This window comes from Octopus sinensis, linkage group LG15, assembly GCF_006345805.1.
Source record: "Octopus sinensis linkage group LG15, ASM634580v1, whole genome shotgun sequence".
Classification (NCBI taxonomy): domain Eukaryota; kingdom Metazoa; phylum Mollusca; class Cephalopoda; order Octopoda; family Octopodidae; genus Octopus; species Octopus sinensis.
The window spans coordinates 6,424,081-6,448,580 of NC_043011.1; the positions used below are offsets into that span (position 1 = coordinate 6,424,081).

The following is a 24,500-nucleotide window of genomic DNA, read 5'->3' on the forward strand; positions in this document are numbered from 1 at the left end:
AAATCTAATCAGTTCATGCCAGTCATGAGGCCAAACATCCCTGAAAGTTTTATCCAAATCCATCCAATGGTTCTTGAGATATCTTGTCCACAGACAGACAAGCAAATGCCGCTGAAAATAATACCCCTGCCTTCGCTAAGGCGAAGGTAATTATGAATATGCCCAAAAACAAAAATGGCAGAAAATATCTTCATGGGGGTAAATCTATCTTATATGAAAATCTCTTTAGCCTTGGTTGGCAACTCCCTAGAGATGGTGTCTCAATAAGAACACAGGTGCTTGTGACACCTCATCACCATAGTCCTCTTTGTGAGCGTAATGTCAAATAAAAGTTATCACAACTGCATTCATGAAACGTGAATGAAGTTGGGAAAGACTTCATGTTTGAGCTCCTCCACAGAATTAACAATAGAGGAAAATGGCCACACTTCCATTTCCCCTGCAGCGTTGATAGGTGCCTTGCTATCACCAAGTGTCAAACTATCCTGTGCAAACTTTGCGGACATTTGGTTGCCGTGTTAATGGTAAGACTGAGGATCGTAACATGATGCCACAGGGCAGAGGACTTTAGGTATGCTTGGACCTCATCTACTCTAGTGCCTTTCGGAATGACAGGAAGAGTTTGTCTGAAATCACCTGACAACAGAAGTGTTATACATCCCATTAGAGCCTGACAGATTCAGATGTCCTTCAGAGCTCTATCTAATGCTTCCAAAGCTCCCTTGAGAGCCATGGTGCACTCATCCCAGACGATTAGATGACACCTTTTAAGTATCTGTCCCTGATCTGAGCTTTTGCTGATGCTACATGAAGGCATCTCGGATGCTGCTAAATTGAGAGGGAGTTTAAAAATCGCGAGTCCTGTCCTGCCACCGGGTAACAAAGTAGCTGCGATCCCAGAGGAAGCCACAGCTGCCTAACTTTGCAAGGAGAAGCTTTGTAATAAATGTTTTTCCTGTCCCTCCAGGAGCATCCAGAAAGAAGATTTGCCCCTCGTGTTGGCATACACTGTTAAGAATAGTTCTGTAGGCCTGCAGCTAGTCTGGAAGTAATTTCGGTTCGTTTTCAACAATGTACTTTGAAAGCGCTTGAGTGTCATAGGATGTTTCACGAATGACAGCAGAGGGAAGGCTGTTTGACCCTGACCTGAATGTTTGTGGCAGGCCATATGTGGACGATTCATTTCCACCCAGTATAGCAATTCTGTCTTCAATGTCAATGAGAGTTTTGTTGCAGACTTCATTGCTGATATCCTCCATGTCAGGTTAGAGCAGTTGAGCTTGCCGCTTAACCCTTTCGTTACTATATTTCTGACCAAAATACACCCCTTATGTGTTTCAATTAATTTCTAACGTAATCATAAATTTAGTCTGGTTTCATTAAACAACTATAACTTTTTTATTTATCAATATATTAACGTGAATTTTGGAAGATAATTTAATGAAATGTTCTCAACCAATTCTATACTATAATTTTTGTCACAAAGTGACTCTAATTGCAGGTAGATACAGGTAAATTCAACAAAATATAAAATTATTAAAATTTTGTTCAAACATCGCTATAGAAAATGGGTTATTAGCTAATATTCAATTGGGTATACAACAAAATTTTACGATAGAATTTGTTATTCTGGGTAACTTTCTGATACCCATAATAATATTTATGGCAAAATAGTCTTAATTTCATTTAAGGTTGTGGGAAACCACAAAGTATCCTTTCTTTCGCTTTGTTTACATTTAGCGTAATGGTTCGTTTCTGCCGTAATGATTTCAAATAGGCTCATTCGAAAAAGTAAAAAGAAATAGTCTAAGGCTTTACTCTTCTGGGAAAGTCTGTGGCTTGGTCCAGTTTCTTCAGAAAAATCACCGAAAGAAACAGCTTTTAAATTTTCACTCCATTCCGGTGCCAATTCATTTTCTTTATCGCTGTCGGAGCTCTCGGATTCAGTTTTCACTTTCGGAAAATGAAACATCAGATTCATTATCAAATACCACATGCTTTTTTTTTTCAGTCATAGAGTTAGATTTATGAAGGTCTTCAGTAGAAAATCCTTCGAATTCTGACTCGCTGCTTGATATAATGAAATTCGTATCCATTTTATGTCAGAATTACAAATTTTGAAAACACAATAGGAACAAATTTCGGAAAAAAATCTCTCAAAATTTACGGAATTAAAATTACACTTCGATTTTTGTACAAAACTGTAGTTGAACTCTTTACGAAGTATAATACGTGTTTTCACGAATGTACTAAAGAGATTTGCTCTGATATTCTCATTTAAATATGAATAGGTAAATTCGGGCGGTTTTGGGCGGCTTGGTCACATTAACCAAAATTTTTTTCGGGCAGTTTGGTAACGAAAGGGTTAAAGTCTTCAGCCAGGTTGTCTCTGTATATGAGCCATAGAGTGGCAGGATCACACAGTTCGCATGTCTGTAGTATTACTGCAAATAGTGCCCTGATACTTGTGATTGTGATAAAGCAGCCTCTCCCAAAGTTGCATCCCGTTGTGCACCATCTTCTAACAGACCTTGTCGATAGCAGGCTTCTCTGTATGTTGCACAGACATGTCCATGAATGGTTTTTAAGGCTGGGAAAGACGTTGGCCTTCTGATGTCATGCAGTAGTAGACGGAGGTAGAAACACTTGTATTGAGTGGGATGCACTCTGTATACTCGCCCAAGGCAAGTGTCAGACTCGATGCCAGGGTATCCATGAACATTTTGACCTGCCTTTCTCGGGGCCTATTTTTTGCCATTCCAAGTGTAGTATGATGGAATTTGTGGATACAGCAAGGTTTGAGTGAATGGATCAACTTGACAAAGCTTGAAGAATGCAGTGAGCGAGCTATCCCTTGGCTCCTCTGCCAACAGAGAAGCATTAGCATCGGTGAAGTACACCCTTTGACCATTTTCCAAATGAACTGCAAACTGTTGAACGGTGGGTTGTTGTTGTTGGTGAAGTAGAAAGCCTCGTAGATACTTATGTACTTACTATCCCACCTAATACTGCGTCACCTCATCTTGCCAGTATTCTTGTTGAAGTCCAAACATTGCAGCATCGGAACCCTTGTTCACATACTTACAAACGTACTTTATGGACTTAACAGAGTTACAAAACTCAATGTTGATGTGGGCATTGAAAGTCTTTGACAGGATTGGGCAGTAGGGAACACAATCTATCTATTATCAACCTCGTGCTGACTGATAGTTGCTGTGAAACCGCCATCTTCTGGCTTTCTCTGTCTGTATGATGGATACCTATCAGCACCTGTCTGAGTTTCTTGTAGGAACCACCTTGGAAACCTTTTCAAACCGATGCTGTCTTTCAAGCATGGTGAGTTTATGTTGAGTCCACACCCAAATGGACCTTGCACCATGTTTGCCTTAACTATTTTGTATAGTACTTTGTGTAAACCTGGATCAGGAAGCTCTGCAGAGATTATCTTATCGATGTCAGTGGATTTGATCATCGTTGACAGCCAAAGCAGGATATGGGCATGTGCAAGGCCCCTTTTTGCCATTCGATTGTGTACATGTCACATTGTATGGGTCCAAAGACTTGTCCTTTTTTTTTATGAGCTCCACGAGTGATTAACTTCAGATGGAAAACTCGGGCGAGGAGGTCATGCCTGTCTTTAGGCTTTTGACCGAAGAAGAGTTCGGCCTGAATTTCCTTCCACTTGGGATTGCATGTGAAAGTTATGAATAGGTCAGGCCTGCTGTAATGGTGGACAAAGGTCATTGCATCCTGTGTTCTTTCATGCATATATCGGGGACTTCCAGTGAATGTAGAAGGCAAGATGCAAAGTCTTCCTATGCTTGTTGGTGCAGCATCATTGTTGATGGCATCTCGGAGATAGATGTAGCTGTCAAGTGCAATTGTTTTTGATGTGACCTGATGAAACGCAGTCTTTCTGATTCCATTTTTGCGCACATATCGATTGCAAATTGATGAAACAGCTCTCGGGACTGGTGGAGGTGATTACAGCAGTTGTTTCAGGTCATGAATATTTTTGAGTAGAAGTCCATGCAGGATACTGGTTTGTTGAGATGTTCATTGTGATTTTAGGGATCTTGCTGTAATATACCTATTTCTTTACTACCCACAAGGGGGTAAACACAGAAAGGACAAACAAGGACAGACAAACAGATTAAGTCGATTATATTGACCCCAGTGCATAACTGGTACTTAATTTATCGAAAGGATGAAAGGCAAAGTTGACCTTGACGGAATTTGAACTCAGAATGTAACAGTAGATGAAATACCGCTAGGCATTTCGCCCGGCTTGCTAACGTTTCTGCCAGCTCGCTGCCTTAAATATATAATATGCTGTAATATACCAATGTGATAGCAGTCCTCACTGTTAACAAACCGAAGTGGATATTGAAGTGTATCGTAGGATCGGTGTGTTTCACTAATTCGTTGGAGGGTGGTGTCACGGTCACCTGAAGACAATGTCTCTGGGATTGTGCTGTTCACCATGAAGGAGTACAACTATTTCATTGCATGTGTGTGCATTGTAATGGCCTGCATGTTCCCTGGATGATCTTTTCTGAGCTTTAATGACAACATTAAAATTTGATGAAGCTTCTGTTTCCAAGGCATACTTGAAGCTGCGTATGTAGCTGTTTTTCTGGTGCAAAAGGTCTTGCAGTTGCATTGAGTTTCGTCGGGTGGCATGTTCATGTGAATTGCCTACAAAGTACAGTTGAAGGAATTGAGGATCTTGATTTTCAGCAGGTTTGAGTGATCCTATGGTAAATCTGTCCCTGCACTTTGAAAGTAGGCACAAACCCACCTTCTTGAACAACATTAGCACTGAAAGATGTCATTTGGAATACACAATTGTACTTCTGGATGTTATTGAGGAATTATTTAGACTCTGTAGTTGTGCCAGTGCAGAGTGACTTCAACAGCCGTGGTGGAGCCTCCAGCGGAGTGGGGTTAACTTTTCCATTAGTGCAACACATAGGAGTTTCTCTTGACCACTTCTTAGCATTGCAGAAAGAGCAAGTGATGGACATATGTCCAATGTTCATATCTGGGTGGCAATCATAATGAAGCTTAGGGTTGTAGTCAAAAGCCTTTAATGACCATCGTGAGCTGCAAGGTGTTGAAAATCCTCGTCTACTAGCTCTTTGTTGAACGGAAGCCTGCAGCATGGTGTATCTCTGTTGTAAGGTGTGGGAAGCTCGCGCAACTGCCATGTTAGCAGCATTCCCGACCAGGCGTGCGGTGCATTGATTTTGTTCTCTGCAGCTCATGCAGCATCAGCAGCTCATCGAACTTAATGCTGATGTTCAATCTCTGCAGCCCATGCAGCAGCAGTTCGTCGAACTGTACGCTGGTCATCTGTTTGAAGTGCTCTTGTAGTGGCTGTACGTTCAGCATTTTGTGATCGTCTAATTTCTGTTTCCACTGACAATTCATTGGCCCTCCTTGCTGATGATCTTGCAGCTTTCGCAGTTTTTCGTCCGATTGAAGAACTCTTCCTTCGGGGCATGATGAAATGCAGTGAGATACACTGTTAAGTATTAAATATTAATTGAAGGGTTAGTATGTAAGTGTAGATAAGTTGCAGACTTGCAGATGCTGCGCTGATAATGAACTGGCAGCAGTAGGAAGGTAAATGTGTAAAATAAGATGATGTTAGTGTTATGACATTAACCCTTTCGTTACTGTATTTCTTTTGAGATGCTCTGTGTTTCTTTCAATTATTTTAAATATAACAAAGAATTTAGTAAAATAACTTAGTTATCATTCAGCTAGTGTTAGGAACATAAATTGTGACTAAGGCTTGGTAGAATATTTTAATTCAAAACTTATGAAAACAAAACATTTTACCACAGAGCCAGAGCCTGTTTTGGCCAGGTTAGTAACAAAAGGGTTAAAATGAAAATGGAAACAGTTGTGAAAGGCAAAACGAGAGAAATGGTAAGAGCTACGGAGAAAGTGGTTATGAATTGCGTTGGGGATGTTGTGGTTTGTGTGGAAATAAATTTTGGGTCTTGTGTATCAATGCATGGCTGCTCTGACGTATAGATTGGATAGGGAAAGGGTTAATGAATTGCTTAGTGGTGCTCGTGGGGGCAGAAGCTGCCATTGATGCTGCATGTGAGTGTAGGAATGGTTATAGGTAAGTTGGTAGGTCTGCAGGCCCGCATTAAGGACGAAGCAGAAAATTATTGGTAATTTTAATGTGTGCACCTGCATGCGTTTCAGTAAGGAAAATGGAAAGAACTCAGCCTTTTCTTTGCTTGGTATCAATTATCCTGTTCCTGTGTTCTCAATGAAAGAAATGGAAAAGAAGATAAAATGTAAGAAATTGACTGAAGCAATGTAAAAGATTGCTCGGCGCCCGCATTAGGGAAGAAGTTCGAAATTATTTAGAAATAAGTGAAAATGTAAAAATTTAGGGTAGGGACAGGGAATTGAAAATGAAAGATATTATTTTTGCATGATTGGAATGTCTGTGATGGAAAACACAGGAATCTGCTGGAAAAGAATGAAAGAAAAGTGTTTGGGGTTGACATGCAGGTATACTTGTAAACATTATCTGATTTGGTTGGTATTTGTAGCATGTCGTGCTGCCACTGAACAGGTATTTGTGAAACGCTGTTACATGGTAGCAGTGCATGCTAGAAATAGCAGTCAAATCTTTGGCTTTTTTTTTTTCTCCTTAGTGAAATGCATGCGGTTGCATTTATGGAAATTGATGCAATTTACAAATGAAAAAAGTTACGTACCAAATTCAACAAAATGAATGAATGTGCTTTAGTTGATAGCATTGCTTGATAGAGCAATGTTGTGATAGCGAAGATGAGAGAAATGGTAAGAGGAAAGGTGAAAGTGGTTATGAATTGCGTTCTGAATGCTTTCGATGGTGGCATGGGTTGGATGGTTTGACAGGAGCTGGCATGGCTGGGAGTTGCGCCAGGTTTCATTCTCTGTTTTGGCTTGGTTTCATGATGTCTTTTATTGGCCACAAGGGTAGTAGTAATAGTAATAATAATCATAATGGTTTCCAATTTTGGCTCAACTTCAGTAATTTTGAGGGGGTGGGCTAAGTTGAATATATCGACTGCAGTATTTAACGATTATTTTTATTTTATTGGCTGAAAAAGATGAAATTTCAGAGTTGACTCAGTGAGATTTGAACTCAGAACACAATGGTGGGAAAAAAAAGGATGCTAAGTATTTTGTCTGCTGTGGTAATGATTCTGTTAGCTCACGACCTATAATGATACTACTGCTACTACTACTAATAATAATGCCTGGTACTGCTCTTATGCAATACCATGCAGTGGCTCTCACGGCTTCTGATCTGGTAGTGTTATCATTTACATTGTTTTGTCTTGGTATAAAAGATGGTCTACAGCAAATATTCTGCTCAGTACCACAGAATTGCTTGTCAGTTGTTTGACCTTAACCAGTTGAGCATGTCCCTTAGTGGCTGACGATATGTGTTGAGAGGAATCCCTTGGAGTCTGGATAATTCACCTCCAGATACATGGGTGTTTCATTCAACATCCTTAAGCAACCCTTACTCAGGGACCTTTCGAGTGGGATGGGCTACTTGACCTGAAGAAAATTCTAACTGGGCCCCACCTGCAAGGTCATGCACTCTTTATCTTGATTTGAGATCACCATGTCGCACACATATTGTTGTGATGCATGTGCTTGGTGTACCCTTATCAGACGGGTAGTCATGATGGGTATACTGGGCTTCATATATTTGTACCCCAGTGTCACTTTGATGGCATGTGCTGCTCTCTCACTCAGTAATAATAATAATGTCCTTTCTATTAAAGGCACAAGGCTTGAAACTTTGATGAGGGGTGAGTTGATTACAGTGACCCCAACACTCAACTGGTACTTATTTTATCAACCCCAAAAAGATGAAAAGCAAAGTTGACCTCGGTGGAATTTGAACTCAGAACTTATTCTAATGATATAATAATACTGATGATGATGATCCTTTGTGCTATAGGCAGAAAGAGTGAAATTTGAGTGGAGGGGTTATCCAGTTACATCAGTCTCAGTACCCAGCTGGTATTTATTCTATCAACCATGAAAAGATAAAAGGTAATGTCAGCCTTGATCAGATTTGAACTCCAAATGTAAAGGCAATTTTGTCAGCCGCCCTTATAGTTCTGCCACCTGACTGCTATTGTGTACTACTATTAATTGTATCGGCTATAATCCTTGGTAGAAGACATGGGTCGACTGGAGAGAAATGAAGGTAGTATGCTCCATTGGATGTGCAACATCAGTGCACATGTACGGCAAAGTGCAAACGTATTGAGAGAAAAGTTGGGCATAAGAGGAATCAAATGCAGCATGCAAGAGAGAAGACTACATTGGTTTGGACATGTGATGTGCATGAATGAGGACAGCTGCATAAAGGAGTGCTGGTCACTGAAAGTGGATGGTACCCGTGGAAGAGGGAGACCCAGGAAGATGTGGGATGAAGTGGTAAGGACCGATCTCAGGAAGATGGGCCTCGTGGAAGAAATGACAATGGACCGAGGTGTCTGGTGATGTGAAGTTCTTGCGGAGACTCAAATATGAGGTTCTTGAGAAGACCCGTCCACATCAGCGAAACTGAGTTCTAGAAGCGCTGTGTGTCCCGCCCACCCACCCTTAACAAGAAAACTTCTCACACATGCTACCACAACAAACCAAACTACATCTCTTCTCTTCCTTACATTTCCGCTTCATGCACTATGCTTACCCCCCACTCCTGTCCTCTTGTCCCCCCCCACCACTGTATCTTTGTTATCCACTAGCCCCCCCCCCCCGATCTGTGTTACCCCCACACGTAACAAGAACCCTTTCTACACACACCCTACCCCAACAAGCCAATCTATATGTCTACATTCCTTTTCCTCCCATTTCCTCCTATCCTGTCCTCATGGCCCTGTTTCTCTATTGTTGCTATCAGGTAGTCCCCACCTCACTCTTTATACCCAGGTTTTCACCACTCACTTCCCCTCCCCACTCTCTAATCTCGATTCTTTGGCAATAACCTACCGCTTATATTATGACCTTCGAACCTCAAGGGTATGCCCTGGCACTTGCCACCATCTGTATCTCTCTCTTCCTTTACTCAACCATCCCATTTATATTCTGATCCCTGTCCCTTGCGAGTATGCCTGGCACTCTCTCTCTCTCTCTCTCTCTCCTGTACTTCCCTCAGGTTGGGTAACCATGTATCTCCTTTGTGGCAGCACACCTGTTTCTGTCCTCATTCTTGATCTCTCTCTCTCTGGGAGGGTAACCATGTACCTCCTCTACGGCAAGACACCTGTTTCTGTCTCTCCATCTCACTATAACCTTTCATCATCTGACACAAGATCACCCTACCCCAATGCCCCCCCCCTCTCAAAAGATTTTTGTCTTTCAGGTTACTTGGTGACCCTGTCAGTGCAGGTGCTACATAAAAGCACCCAGTCCACACTGTTAAGTGGTTGGCATTTGGAAGGGCATCCAGCTGTAAAAACCTTGCCCAAACTGACCTCACCTGTGCTTGTGCCACATAAAAAGCACTAAGTCCACTCTGCTGGGTGGTTGGCATGAGGAAGGGCATCTGGCTGTAAAAGTCCTGCCAAAACGGTCACAGAAGTCTGGTGCAGATGTTAAATGATGACGATGATGATGATGTAATAAATATTGAAACTTGGTGAAGGGAGAATTACAATTGATGAAGAACAGTTTCTTACACACAATCCAATATGTAATTCAAATGATTCCGTCGATGATTTGGTGGCTGAAGTCTTTCCGAATCCTCTTCATAACTACAACAATGCAGATTGGATCTGTGAGTGAGCTATCCTGGCTCCGAAAAATGTTGCTGAAAATAGCATTAATAATATGCTATTGAATAAACTTGTGGGAGAAATATTCACTTATAACTCAATTGACAGAGTTGTTTATAAAGAAATATTCACTCTGAATGCAACATGAATACTTGAATAACTTAATTTACCATTACTTTTGTCACATTCAAGAATGAGTAAATTACCTATTTCAGTGAACTGGATTATATAATTTCTATTAGTGTATTGATAAATAAAATAACACAATTTGCTTATTATTGTCATATAATAAACAAAGAAGAGTTTGTGTATGAAATTGTGTTTTCTACTTCAATTATTACTTGTATTTTTTTCTTATAAAATACACAAGTACAGGAGGAGTAAATTATAAATATAATGATACTTTGAATGTGGCTCCCGAGAAAGAGTAAAAGTAATTACCCGATCAATGACAAGTGTTACTGCTAGTATATATATAACTAATGTAGGATAAAATTTTTTTCGGGAAAGATTTTTTTATCAATGGCCAGCATAAGTTTCGAGACGCATAAATTATTATGGTTATTGACACATTTTGTCTTTTTTTCGGCATATTTGGCATTAGAATTTTTCTTTTGCCCTTTTGATATTAACTCTCATGCGACTCTGCATCTTTCTTTCTTTCTCTCCCATTCCCTTTTTCGTCTTTTTTCCCTCACTTAACTTGTCTCTTCCTCTCTCTCTCATTCTTCATTCTCTCTCTCCCTTTCACCATTCTTCATGGTCTCCTCGCACCATTCCCCTTCTCTCTCTCTTCCTTTACTCAACCATCCCATTTATATTCTGATCCCTGTCCCTTGCGAGTATGCCTGGCACTCTCTCTCTCTCTCTCTCTCTCCTGTACTTCCCTCAGGTTGGGTAACCATGTATCTCCTTTGTGGCAGCACACCTGTTTCTGTCCTCATTCTTGATCTCTCTCTCTCTGGGAGGGTAACCATGTACCTCCTCTACGGCAAGACACCTGTTTCTGTCTCTCCATCTCACTATAACCTTTCATCATCTGACACAAGATCACCCTACCCCAATGCCCCCCCCCTCTCAAAAGATTTTTGTCTTTCAGGTTACTTGGTGACCCTGTCAGTGCAGGTGCTACATAAAAGCACCCAGTCCACACTGTTAAGTGGTTGGCATTTGGAAGGGCATCCAGCTGTAAAAACCTTGCCCAAACTGACCTCACCTGTGCTTGTGCCACATAAAAAGCACTAAGTCCACTCTGCTGGGTGGTTGGCATGAGGAAGGGCATCTGGCTGTAAAAGTCCTGCCAAAACGGTCACAGAAGTCTGGTGCAGATGTTAAATGATGACGATGATGATGATGTAATAAATATTGAAACTTGGTGAAGGGAGAATTACAATTGATGAAGAACAGTTTCTTACACACAATCCAATATGTAATTCAAATGATTCCGTCGATGATTTGGTGGCTGAAGTCTTTCCGAATCCTCTTCATAACTACAACAATGCAGATTGGATCTGTGAGTGAGCTATCCTGGCTCCGAAAATGTTGCTGAAAATAGCATTAATAATATGCTATTGAATAAACTTGTGGGAGAAATATTCACTTATAACTCAATTGACAGAGTTGTTTATAAAGAAATATTCACTCTGAATGCAACATGAATACTTGAATAACTTAATTACCATTACTTTTGTCACATTCAAGAATGAGTAAATTACCTATTTCAGTGAACTGGATTAATAATTTCTATTAGTGTATTGATAAATAAAATAACACAATTTGCTTATTATTGTCATATAATAAACAAAGAAGAGTTTGTGTATGAAATTGTGTTTTCTACTTCAATTATTACTTGTATTTTTTCTTATAAAATACACAAGTACAGGAGGAGTAAATTATAAATATAATGATACTTTGAATGTGGCTCCCGAGAAAGAGTAAAAGTAATTACCGATCAATGACAAGTGTTACTGCTAGTATATATATAACTAATGTAGGATAAAATTTTTTTCGGGAAAGATTTTTTTATCAATGGCCAGCATAAGTTTCGAGACGCATAAATTATTATGGTTATTGACACATTTTGTCTTTTTTCGGCATATTTGGCATTAGAATTTTTCTTTTGCCCTTTGATATTAACTCTCATGCGACTCTGCATCTTTCTTTCTTTCTCTCCCATTCCCTTTTCGTCTTTTTTCCCTCACTTAACTTGTCTCTTCCTCTCTCTCTCATTCTTCATTCTCTCTCTCCTTTCACCATTCTTCATGGTCTCCTCGCACCATTCCCCTTCTTCTCTCTCTTCCTCTTGCTCCTCCTCCCCCATTCCCGTCGTCCATCTGCGACGATACTCCGTCGTAACTGCTATCCTGTCTTTTCTCGCCCGCCTTCTAAGGCTACTGGTCGACATTTTTTCTCTCTCGTCGTCCCTATAATCCAGCGTTTGCAATACTTTTTTCGTCTGGCGTTAACAGCCCTTCTTATCTTGTTCTCCTTGTCCTGTCTCTCACTGTTATATATTTATTTTTCCACTGTTTATATATATATTTTTTACTGTTTATATGTTGTACTGTCGTTACCGTCTTGCTTTTTTTACCCCTCTGCGAAAAGATCTCAGATTTTAATTGATTTGCTTTTCGCAGGAAGGAAGTTTTCTTCGAAGTATACGTCTCGCTTTTATCCTTCGAAACGTTTAGTAGATGAAACCTTAGCGACTGAAGAAGGGGATTTTTCGTTGTGCTTATTGTCCTGTATCTCTTTTTTTGCTTGTCTTGTTCCTTGGTTTGTGTCTATGTTTTTCGTCTCTCTATGTGTTCGACGTCTTTTTGTGTCCTGTACACATATATGCGTGTATATGTACATGTAGAGGTAGGTACGTACATATATGTTTATATATATGCATATGTTCTATTTTATTAACATATATATATATATATATATATATATATATATATATATATTATGGTGTGTGTGTGTGGTTGGTGTTAGGAAGGGCATACAGCTGTAGAAACTCTGCCAGATCAAGACTGGAGCCTGGTGCAGCCATCTGGTTCGCCAGTCCTCAGTCAAATCGTCCAACCCATGCTAGCACGGAAAGCGGATGTTAAATGATGATGATGATATATATATATATATATATATATATATATATAGGTGCAGACATGACTGTATGGTAAGAAGCTTGCTTCCTAACCACATGGTTTCAGGTTCAGTTCCACTGTGTGGTACCTTGGGCAAGTGTTTTCTACTATAGTAAATTGTAATCAATCTATGATGACTAAAATTAGTCATAAATAAATGTGTGTGTGTGTGTTTTGTATCTGTGTTTGCCCCACATAACTGCTTGGCAATTAGTGTTGGTGTATTTATGTTCCGGTAACTTAGTGGTTTGGCAAAAGAGAACTGATAGACTAGGTACCAGGCTTAAAAAAATAAATCAAGTAATGGGGTCAATTCTTCAATGTGATGCCCCAGCATGGCCGCAATCTAATGTTTGAAACAAGTAAAACTTAAGTAAAAGGAAAATATAGACAGACACTTAACGAGCTGCTAAACCTCACATCTCTGCTGCTTGTCTCCCTCCTCCCTTCTGCACATCTCACTTCTCCTTTTCTTCCATTTAGTTTATTTAATTAATGCTAATTTATTTCACTTTAGTTTTTTTTTTGTTTTTTGTTAATTGTTTGTTGCCTTTGTTGTTTCTTTTTCTTGTAGAAACTATCATCTGCAACTAGAAAAGTTTTCTAAGATGTGATTGTGTTTAACTTTGCTTCTGTTTCAGCAGTGTAGACAATTGTGGTTTAATGTCTTTCCCATGCATTCTTTTCAACATGACATAGAGTACAAATAATGGAGTGAATCGGTGTTGAAATGTATAGCAACCGGCTAAATTAACTGTAATCAATCTATGATGACCAAAATTAGTCCGTCTGTCCACATTAAACCTGTCGGTGACTGTCCAGTAGTATCCAGGGCACTCAGTTCTCTGTTGCCTTTCACTATCAGCTGCATGCTTAAAAACTATTCAAAGGGCCCCATGGAATATCATCTTGAATAATTTTAGGGAGCCAAATGTGTCTTTTGGTGTAGGGTCCTACCTAAAAGGAAACACCGCATTTATGAGGTGGCACAAGCGGTGGTTATGTCATTCTCTCTTTTCTCTTTTCTCTCTTTCACTTCTTTCAGTCATTTGACTGCGGCCATGCTGGAGCACCGCCTTTAGTCGAGCAAATCGACCCCGGGACTTATTCTTTTTGTAAGCCCAGTACTTATTCTATCGGTCTCTTTTGCCGAACCGCTAAGTGACGGGAACGTAAACACACCAGCATCGGTTATCAAGCAATGCTAGGGAGACAAACACACACACACAAACATATACACACACACTTATATATATATATATACATATATACGACAGGCTTCTTTCAGTTTCCGTCTACCAAATCCACTCACAAGGCATTGGTCGGCCCGGGGCTATAGCAGAAGACACTTGCCCAAGATGCCACGCAGTGGGACTGAACCCAGAACCATGTGGTTGATTAGCAAGCTACTTACCACGCAGCCACTCCTGCGCCTATATTATATGAAGAATAATTAAATCTTCCATAGACATTATAGTCATATATTATCAACCTGTAATACCTTGGTCAACACCACTGTGAAACGAACACTCGTTTGTCCAATAGTTTGCCATTCCATATCTGCATGAATCTCATGGAGTGTATTGAGCTGATTTTCTACACCTGGATGCCCTTCTAGTTGCCAACCTTCATCAACGTAATATTTATTCATGGCCAGACATGTTCTCACAAAGTATTGGAAATGAATGACACTGCTTGTATAACAGTGACATTCATTTACAGCTATCATGTGATGTCAAGACAAAGAGTCACACACACACACACACACACACACACACACACGATGGGTTTAAGGCTTCGGGGCTGTAGTAGAAGACACTCTTTTCAAGGTGCCATGCAGTGGGACTGAACCCAGAACCATGTTATTGGGAGGTAAAGTTCTTAACCACATATACCTGTGCCTGTCAATAGTTATCACCTCTTAATTATGTTTTTGTCACTAAATTAAATATTCACTAAATTCAGTCCTTGCAGTTCTGCCACCTGATGGTTGCGTGCATAATTTTCTCCTCTCCTTCTCTTCAGATGGTCAATATGAAGCATTATTGGAAAAAAGGTTTGCTGAACTGCATGCACGGCTGAAGTTTGCTGAGTCTCTGAACAAGCAGAGAAAAAATGATATTCACATCCTGCGTAGTCAGTTCACGTACCTCTTGCAGTCCGTACTTCACAGCAATGTTTCAAACAAGTAAGTCAGCTCACATGTGTGGTTTTCTTTGTTTTGTTTGTTGCTTCCTTTTCTTTGTTTCTACAGAAATCAATTGTATTGATATTGACCCACCGGACACATGTAATTGCATGTTCGATAATGTGATAGGATACCTGTGACCTTATATGAGACTGGTAAGCCGATGCATTTAACTCTTTCAAGCTGACACCTGAGACTGGAAGAGATTTCAGTGGGATGATGTTTTCCAGAGGACAAGGAATGGTCATAATGTTTAGTACAGGGTCTGAGGGCTTGGATACAATATGGGTGACAAAGCGGCAAGCTGGCAGAATCGTTACTTCTGCTGCATCCTGTATGGGTATAAAACTATTTTTATGTTTGCCCACAATTTTCCTTTTCACCCACCACTGACAATATAATCTCTTCCATTTACTCTCTTTCTTTTGCACCCCTCCACACACAATGGTATCCACTTTATTACTGTCTCTCCTTCACCACCCTCTCCCAACTATAATTCTGTTTCTCTCATCATACTTTGACCTCACCTTACTTCATATCTGCTCTTCTCTCCTTTAGTTATAGATCCACTTAGGTTTTGCAAATGGCTAGAAGACCTCATTGATGTTGGTGCCACAGGAAACCGCACCTAGTACTCCTTGTAAAGTAGTTGGCATTGGGAAAAGCATCCGTCTGTGGAAACTTTGCCAAAGCAGACACTGAAACCTGATGCGGTTCTCTGATTCATTGAATCTTGTTGAATTGTCCAACCTGTGTCACCATGGGAGGCAGACATTAACTGTTGATTGATAATGATGATGACTGTATCCTATGTAAAAGTTAGGACGGGAAAGGGCAACACCCATGAGACCTGAAAGGGCAACACTCATGAGTCTTAATAAAGACTGATGTAACCAGTGACTATCCTGAATATCTCATGATATTCAGGATGGTTAAGTGTGGCTAGCAAGTTACCAGGGAGTCTAGTCTGACTAGAACAGAGAGGGCTTGGTGAAAGGTACTCTAAAATTTAATCTGTTACTTAGTTTAACATTACTGTTCGGCCCCTGTGTAACTTTAGTCATGTCCATATGGGGATGAAAGCATTCAAATCAGAGAACAAGGTATGCCATAGTGTCCCAATTTATTGTAATGATGACACAAACCAATATAGGAGTTTCTGTTTTTACTTGACATAGTGGAGAAAGCTGCCTAATATCCCTCAAGTAACACCCCCCCCCCCAGGTAGTACTAGATCGTGACTGACCTGTGGTTAAACAACAGCAATAATTTGAATGAACAAGGAGGCTTCTATAGAGTTACACAACTGATCCCATGTAGCTATCAACCTTGCTTCACCAATTTCCTCTTTGAAAGCTGACCGTCAGTATTTTTAAGAACTGGTTTGCTAATTGTGTCGTTTTTTCTGTCACCTCAATGTGGTCAAACAACTGACCAATATTCATGAACAATAAGTAGTTTAAAAAAGCTCTATAATACAAATTCGTTTGCTTTTAATTTATTGGCTTTCAGACTGAAACACTAGTATATAAAACACTCTAGGGTCTCTTTTGTCAGTAACTAGCACAATGTTCTTCAACTAAATTGCTTGGGTACCACCTCAAAATGTCATCCACAAATACAAATAACATTGTCTCCATGATATATTATTTTGATAAATTATTTAAAGATGGTCTTTTAATCAATGTGACATATAATGAATGCATAAATGATGGAATATCGTGCCAGTCTGGCATTTATGTGGTTGCTTTGTTTCCGTTATTGTTGTTATTGAATAACCATGGTCAGTTTTGTTTGAATAGTTCTGTGGTGTGTAGCTAGGCGGACTAGTAATTGCTTGACCTGCATTCTGTCAGTGGTCATCTGATATTTGTGAAGATACAGTAATATTAGGATTAAACATGTGATTTCTGTTTGAAGGATGGAAATGTTTAGGGGAGACTTACTCTATAAGACTGGCTGTGAGCAGTTGAGTGACTATGAAAATAAATGTTATTCTTTCATAGGCCTGAGTTTTTATTACTTGTTGAAGAATATCTCTGGTCAATTCTGTTCAAATTGACCTAATTACTCTGGGGACAGTCAATTTAGCATTGTTGTTATTTAGTCCTACATTGGACCTAATTGAGCAAACGTACAATCAAAGATATTCTACTCAGGATCATCCCATCGTTTTAATCAATGTTTCTAGGATTACGTTGTAAAGTATGGATTATGAGATAATGTTGCTGATACAATAGTATGTTCCTACCTACCTACTTACTTTTGTGTCATGCTATAGGAAAGTAATAAGAAAAAAAGAAATAAGTTAGTAGAGGCAGAAGCAGCAGTAGTGATAACAGTGGTGTTGATAATGAACAGGCGCAGGAGTCGCTGTGTGGTAAGTAGCTTGTTTACCAACCACATGGTTCCGGGTTCAGTCCCACTGCGTGGCACCTTGGGCAGGTGTCTTCTACTATAGCCTCGGGCCGACCAAAGCCTCGTGAGTGGATTTGGTAGACAGAAACTGAAAGAAGCCCGTCGTATATATATATATATATGCGTGTGTGTGTGTTTGTGTGAGTGTGTTTGTCCCCCTAGTATTGCTTGATAACCGATGCTGGTGTGTTTATGTCCCCGTCACTTAGCGGTTCGGCAAAAGAGACCGATAGAATAAGTACTGGGCTTACAAAGAATAAGTAAGTTCCGGGGTCGAGTTGCTCGATTAAAGGCGGTGCTCCAGCATGGCCGCAGTCAAATGACTGAAACAGGTAAAAGAGAGAAAGTGAGAGACAGATAAAAAAAGAACAGGATGTAGAAATTTCAGAAGGTGAAGGTCATATGGGAATGGAGTAGGAAAAGTCAAAATATGAATATATAGCAAAGCTTGTAATGTCATGGCATCTTCAGTTATGTCTTTCTCCGTATTTCTCCCTTAACTCCTTCAATTATTGTGTCTCTTTGTTTGTCTTATGCAATAGGTGTTAATAGTGCATTTGGATGCGTTTCTGCCAGAGTTCTTCAGGGGAACACTTTATTACATCATGTTAACATGGATCAGATGCTTCTGTTCTCTCTGTACACACACACACACACATATCTTTATATATAAAAGTAAGGTTGTGTGCTGTCTGTCCCCTACGAGTTAGATTCCTAACTACTCCCACATTTTGCGGTGCAGTTTAACCCAAACCGGGTATCTTATAGTCGTGATTCATATCGAGCCCTTCTGGGATGAGTCTACGATTTAAAAAAAAAATTTACCATCATTTTCCTCCATTTTAATGCATTTTTTTCGCTATTATATAAGGGAAGTAACTCTCTGAAAATGTCTACGATGAGTCAACGATTTAAAAAAAATTTACCATTTTTTTCCCATTTTTAATGCATTTTTTTTGCTATTTTTTGGCTACAACTCTCTAAAAATGCTTATATAGTTATTTCCCTTACAAACCCGAGCAACGCCGGGCGATACTGCTAGTTTTTATTAAAAGTTACAATAAATGTATTATTATTATAATTGACACTGAAAATATCCGAAACGAAGGTTTTTAATTTGTTTGATAAAAATAAATGAATATTATACGGGTTTTCTTTTTTCCTAACTATATACCTATTTTGTCTCCCTCCTGTATATATATATAAACATATGATTCATTTTCTCTGTTCTAGGTCAGTCCTAATCGAGAAGTTTCCAAGTGATCTCCAAACAGCTCTAGTCAACTTCACTGACCTTTATGGACAGTCCTCCATCCATTTACCTAGCCTTTTCACCTATCTCCCTCATCTGTCTCACAATCCGAATGGCATGAGACCAGCCTATAAATTGTCTCGCAACCGCTTTGGAGGTAAGTCGTTAAACATTGGTGGGATGTGGGGTGATGGCAGTGCTTTGTTAATTTTATTTTGTGCATATGTGTGTGTGTGAATATGTGTGTGTATGTATATATATATATATATGTGTGTGTGTGTGTGTGTATGTATATATATATATGTGTGTGTGTGTATATATATATGTATACACATTGGTACAAAAATGACTGTATAGTCACAAATGCAGCTGTGTGGTTAAGAAGCTTGCTTCCAAAGCATCTTTTCTTAGGTTCAGTTCCATTGCACAACCCTTTGGATACATGTCTTCTCCTTTAGCCCTGGTATGTCCAATTCTTTGTGAGTGGATTTGGCAGATGGATGACTTGCCCACTCTAGAATTTTTTTTTGCTGTTGGTGGTGGGGAACAAAACACACACACACACACACACAACAAGCTTCTTTCAGTTTCTGTCTATGAAATGCACTCACAAAGCTTTGGTCAGCTTGAGGCTATAGTAGAAGACACCTGTGGAATTGATCTTGGAAGCATGTGGTTGGGAAGCAGACTTCTTGCTTCACAGCCACACCTGTGCCTATGGTAATATGAATAAAAATAAAATGGAAGAAAGGAATAGTGACTTATTGATCCTAGAAACCTGACAAGGTTTCCTCCTCGCTGAGCTTTGCCTCACAGTTTAGTGGTTAACAGTTTGAGTGACATACCACTGTAAATGATACTTTCAGCATTCAGTGAACCATGGAAAACTGTATGTAAAAGCCTCACACGGCTAAACAATTTTATTTTCTATTTGTTTTCTTTTCTTTTTCCTTAAGAAAGAGTCTATTGATTGTGTATAGATTCATATCTAGTAGGAATCATTGAAGGTATTGATGAGTATTGATTAAAAATAAACTCAGGCGCAGGAGTGGCTGTGTGGTAAGTAGCTTGTCTACCAACCACATGGTTCCGGGTTCAGTGTCTTGTTCCGGGCAAGTGTCTTCTACTATAGCCTCGGGCCAACCAAAGCCTTGTGAGTGGATTTGGTAGACGGAAACCGAAAGAAGCCCGTCGTATATATGTATATATATATATGCGTGTGTGTGTTTGTGTATCTGTGTTTGTCCCTCTAGCATTGCTTGACAACTGATGCTGGTGTGTTTATGTCCCCGTTACTTAGTGGTTCGGCAAAAGAGACCGATAGAATAAGTACTGGGCTTACAAAAGAATAAGTCCCGGGGTCGAGTTGCTTGATTAAAGGCGGTGCTCCAGCATGGCCGCAGTCAAATGACTGAAACAAGTAAAAGAATAAAAGAGTCAAGTAAATAAGATTTTTTTTTTTGTTTTTGTAAGCGGAAATCTTTGTGTATGCTGCTCATCCCTAATATCAGGAGTGAAATGAATTGACTTAGCTTAGCTCCACCCGACCACGTCGAGGAGCTGAGAGATAGCTCCTGTCTTGTAATTGGAATACCAGCTCCTGGCCAGGTTTATTTTGGCTCAGTGCTGCGAAATATTGAACCCCTCGTTAGTTTGCTGTGGACTGTAATGCGCTGTACATCATCCTGGCATGGTATCATGGCTAATTGGGGTAGGCATGGCTGGCTGTGGGGGGTCAAGAAGGTAACTTGAAAACCACAAGTTGAGGGGTTCAGTCCTTCTGCAGAGATGCTGTTTGAGGCAGATTTTCTACGGCTGGATGCCCTTCCGGTTGCCATCCTTAACTGGTTTCCATGCAGTACTATCTCAATATTTTCCCTTGTTAAACATGTTAAACATAGGTGCAGAAGTGGCTGTGTGGTAAGTAGCTTGCTAACCAACCACATGGTTCCGGGTTTAGTCCCACTGCGTGGCATCTTGGGCAAGTGTGTTCTGCTGTAGCCCCAGGCCGACCAATGCCTTGTGAGTGGATTTGGTAGACGGAAACTGAAAGAAGCCTGTCGTATATATGTATATATATATATATATATATATATATATATGTATGTATGTGTGTTTGTGTGTCTGTGTTTGTCCCCCTAGCATTGCTTGACAACCGATGCTGGTGTGTTTACGTCCCCGTCACTTAGCGGTTCTGCAAAAGAGACCGATAGAATAAGTACTGGGCTTATAAAGAATAAGTCCCGGGGTCGATTTGCTCGACTAAAGGCGGTGCTCCAGCATGGCCGCAGTCAAATGACTGAAACAAGTAAAAGAGTAAAAAAGAGAGTATGTTTTTCACAGAAGACTGAAAACAACTCTGCTTATATGACAGTGCCGCTCATTTACAATTATCACATATCTAGACAAGGCTGTGCACCCCACCCCCCACACACACACAATATAGGCTTTTTTTCAGCTTCTGTGTATGAAATCGATTCAGAAAATTTTGTCCACTTTTGCACAATGGGATTAGACTCAAGACTATATGATTTGGGAAGTAAGTTTCTTAACCATGCGGCCATGCTTGTTCCCTGTATAGTACAAGAAAATAGGGATAATATGACCCTATGTAAAGTTGGCTTCTGTTTGATGACAAAATTTGCATAACAGTGTTTTCATGAGAAATAGCGCCGAGCAACAATAAAGATGAAGAGCCCTGACCATAGTTACAAAAGTATAAACCAAGGAATCAATGGTTTTAGTCCATAGTTTTTCCTCTCCTTCTCAAGGATAATATTACTTGTTGTACCTTAAGAGGATTATTTTATTGTAATCAACTTCTATTGTTTACAGATCAATCAATCAATTAAATTATTGATTAGTAGACAATGTAACTTAAGCCTACAGCCAGTGTGTATGGTTATTGGTAAAATAACCTTCTCAAAGTACAGCAATATTGATTCCGACCTGGTTTCTCATCACAGTTCGTACAAAGCCAACTTCATTAATGAAAATGTCAAATCATTTTCCTTGAATTTAACCCACACTCACTTCACGCTAACCATCATTGTTCTCCCTTTTTAATTTATAAATGCAGTTTTTATATTTTCCGATAGTTCTTTTTTTTTTTTTTTTTCACTTGTTACAGAGAATGGTGAAATGCAGAGATTAGTTTTAGGGGGGTTAAACACACATAGACTGTGGGCATGCTGGGGCTCAGCCCTGAAGGGTTCAGTTGAACAAATTGACTGCAGTACTTGTGTTTTATGTAGTCTGATATGTAGTTTTATGTACCTGCTAAGTTACAGGGATATAAACAAACCAACACTAGTATCCAAGTGATGATGGGACAAACACACACACACACACACATGTATATATGATGGACTTGTTTCAGTTTCTGCCTACCAAATTCACTCGTAAAGCATTGGTTGGCCCGGGACTTAACTTGAAACAATACATTTGCAATGAGAACTGCTTTAACCTCGTGACCAATGCTGTGTTTTTGTTTGTTTAATCTCTCAGCATTCGGATTACTGCCAAGTGCAAAACTTATTCATTCATGCTTTGAATTTATCCTTCATTATCTTGTAGTCTTGAGATTTTGATGATGTAATTATTTTTTAGAAAGATATTGTAGGGTAAGTGTAAGAAGCCAGATGTGGCCAGTTTGAACATAAAACAGGCAGAATATTTTGGTTGGATACTGTTGGTTTAAATGTTAACCTGTTTAGCCAGTGTTTTCATAAATCCATTTCTCTATATTTAATCAATTTTTCTATATTTCATCCATTGATTTGTTTCCTTGTATTATTGTGCATATTTTCCAGCAGGCAGGGCTTTGGATAGGGAGGTATTTGAGACGGGATTTTACTGTTGGATGATCCTTTTATTCAAAGAAGGGAATTTTTTTTTTTTTACTTCATAGATCTTTGAAAACACAAAGCAGCTAGTTATAATGTCAATAAGCAATGGAAGCCTCATTCATTGTTTTGCTGAAGCAAAAGCCATGAAATGTCAACAATCATGCAGGCATGCCTGTACACGTACTGGCAACTAACACATGCATGCACGCACACATGCACGCACACATGCACGCACGCACAGAGAGAGAGAGAGAGAGAGAGGGGGACAGACCTTTTAGTTTCCATCTACCAAATTTACTCACTAGCCATTGGTCATCCTGAGGTTTAAATAGAGTTTGCCCAATGTACCCTGCAGTGGGGCTGTGCCTGAAATCACACCTATGTCTGTCCCCATTTTAAATAAATCCAATGTTCATCCATGGCCATGATTATATCTGGAACCATTCATGTGTTTTCTGTTAGGGCTTCAGCCCTGCCAAAGCCTTGTGAGTAGATTTGGAAAGCAGAAACTGAAAGAAACCTGTTCTGTATGTTTGTGTCTTTGTGTTTGTCCCCCGCCACTGCTTGACAACCAGTTGGTGTGTTTATGTCCTTGTAACTTAGCGTTTCGACAAAAGAGACTTATAGAATAAGTACTAGGCTTTAAAAAAAAAAGTCCTGTGTGGCATCTTGGGCAAGTGTCTTTTGCTATAGCCCCAGGCCGACCAATGCCTTGTGAGTGGATTTGGTAGACGGAAACTGAAAGAAGCCTGTCGTATATATGTATATATATATGTGTGTTTGTGTGCCTGTGTTTGTCCCCGATGCTGGTGTGTTTACGTCCCCATCACTTAGCGGTTCGGCAAAAAGATACCGATAGAATAAGTACTGGGCTTACAAAGAATAAGTCCCGGGGTCGATTTGCTCAACTAAAGGCGGTGCTCCAGCATGGCCGCAGTCAAATGACTGAAACAAGTAAAAGATAAATTCTGGAGTTATCATAACCCACCCCCCCAATTGATTTTCCTTCATGTTTGCCATCATTCAGTCAGGATGCAGATTGCAGATGTAGAGGGCCCCGTTTGTCAATGAGGCAAGCAGAGGCCAACAGATAGTTGTGCATTCTGCTCAAAGGCAGAAGATTAAAATAACTACAGTAGTAGTATTTGATCCCTTGACCATGTGTTCACTAGTAATCCAGCACCTTAAAAACACAATTTTTTTGTCTTTCAGCAGAGCTCTTAACCATTCTAATGACTTATGGCATTGTTTTTGGATTCATTGCAGTTTCTATGGTGTTTGGCATTCCGACGATAAAGCGAGACAGAGTCAGTTACCTGCGTCGAACGTTGCATTCACTGATTGATGGACTTAACGAAGAAGAGAGAGAGGACTGTCTAATTATTGTGTTCGTGGCTGAGGTATGGTTAATGCTGTTGTTGTTGTTGTTGTCTGGCCCCAGTTCGGCCCTGAATAAGCACATCCTGCGGTTCAAGATGTTCCAACTGTGACCTTCCCATCTTTTTGTATATCTAGGACTATGTGTCTCTTCTTTTCATTGATGGTAGGGTGTGATTTGAAAGAATTTGGCTGCTATTTTTAGTAGGTCAAGTGATGATAGTTTTCTTTTTTTTTTTTGTTTAAAAATATATGGTGGTCATTGCAATGTGACAGTTTGTTCACTGATCTGTTTTGGTCATGTATGGTGTGTAATGTAAGTACATGAGGTGGGGCAAAGGTTTGTACAAAAAATAAAGGAAGGAAAAAAAAACCCACCCCAAAATAAGAAGGTCAAATGGTAATAAAAGTGGAGAGAACAGTTGTTTGTTGGTAAATAGTCAGTTCCTATCCATTCAGGCA

The 24,500-nt window shown here is 39.8% G+C and overlaps 1 protein-coding gene across 4 annotated transcripts in view; it reads left to right on the top strand.

Moving 5' to 3' along the window:
• The window catches only part of LOC115219729 (alpha-1,3-mannosyl-glycoprotein 4-beta-N-acetylglucosaminyltransferase A), a 187,656-nt gene that overhangs the window by 134,132 nt on the left and 29,024 nt on the right, over positions 1-24,500 (top strand). For all 4 annotated transcript variants that reach the window (XM_036509429.1, XM_036509430.1, XM_029789949.2 and 1 more), the window contains 3 exons: positions 14,981-15,143; positions 18,795-18,970; positions 23,928-24,061. In XM_036509429.1, the coding sequence (XP_036365322.1) occupies positions 14,981-15,143; positions 18,795-18,970; positions 23,928-24,061 (473 nt within the window). The remainder of the gene's footprint in view (positions 1-14,980; positions 15,144-18,794; positions 18,971-23,927; positions 24,062-24,500) is intronic.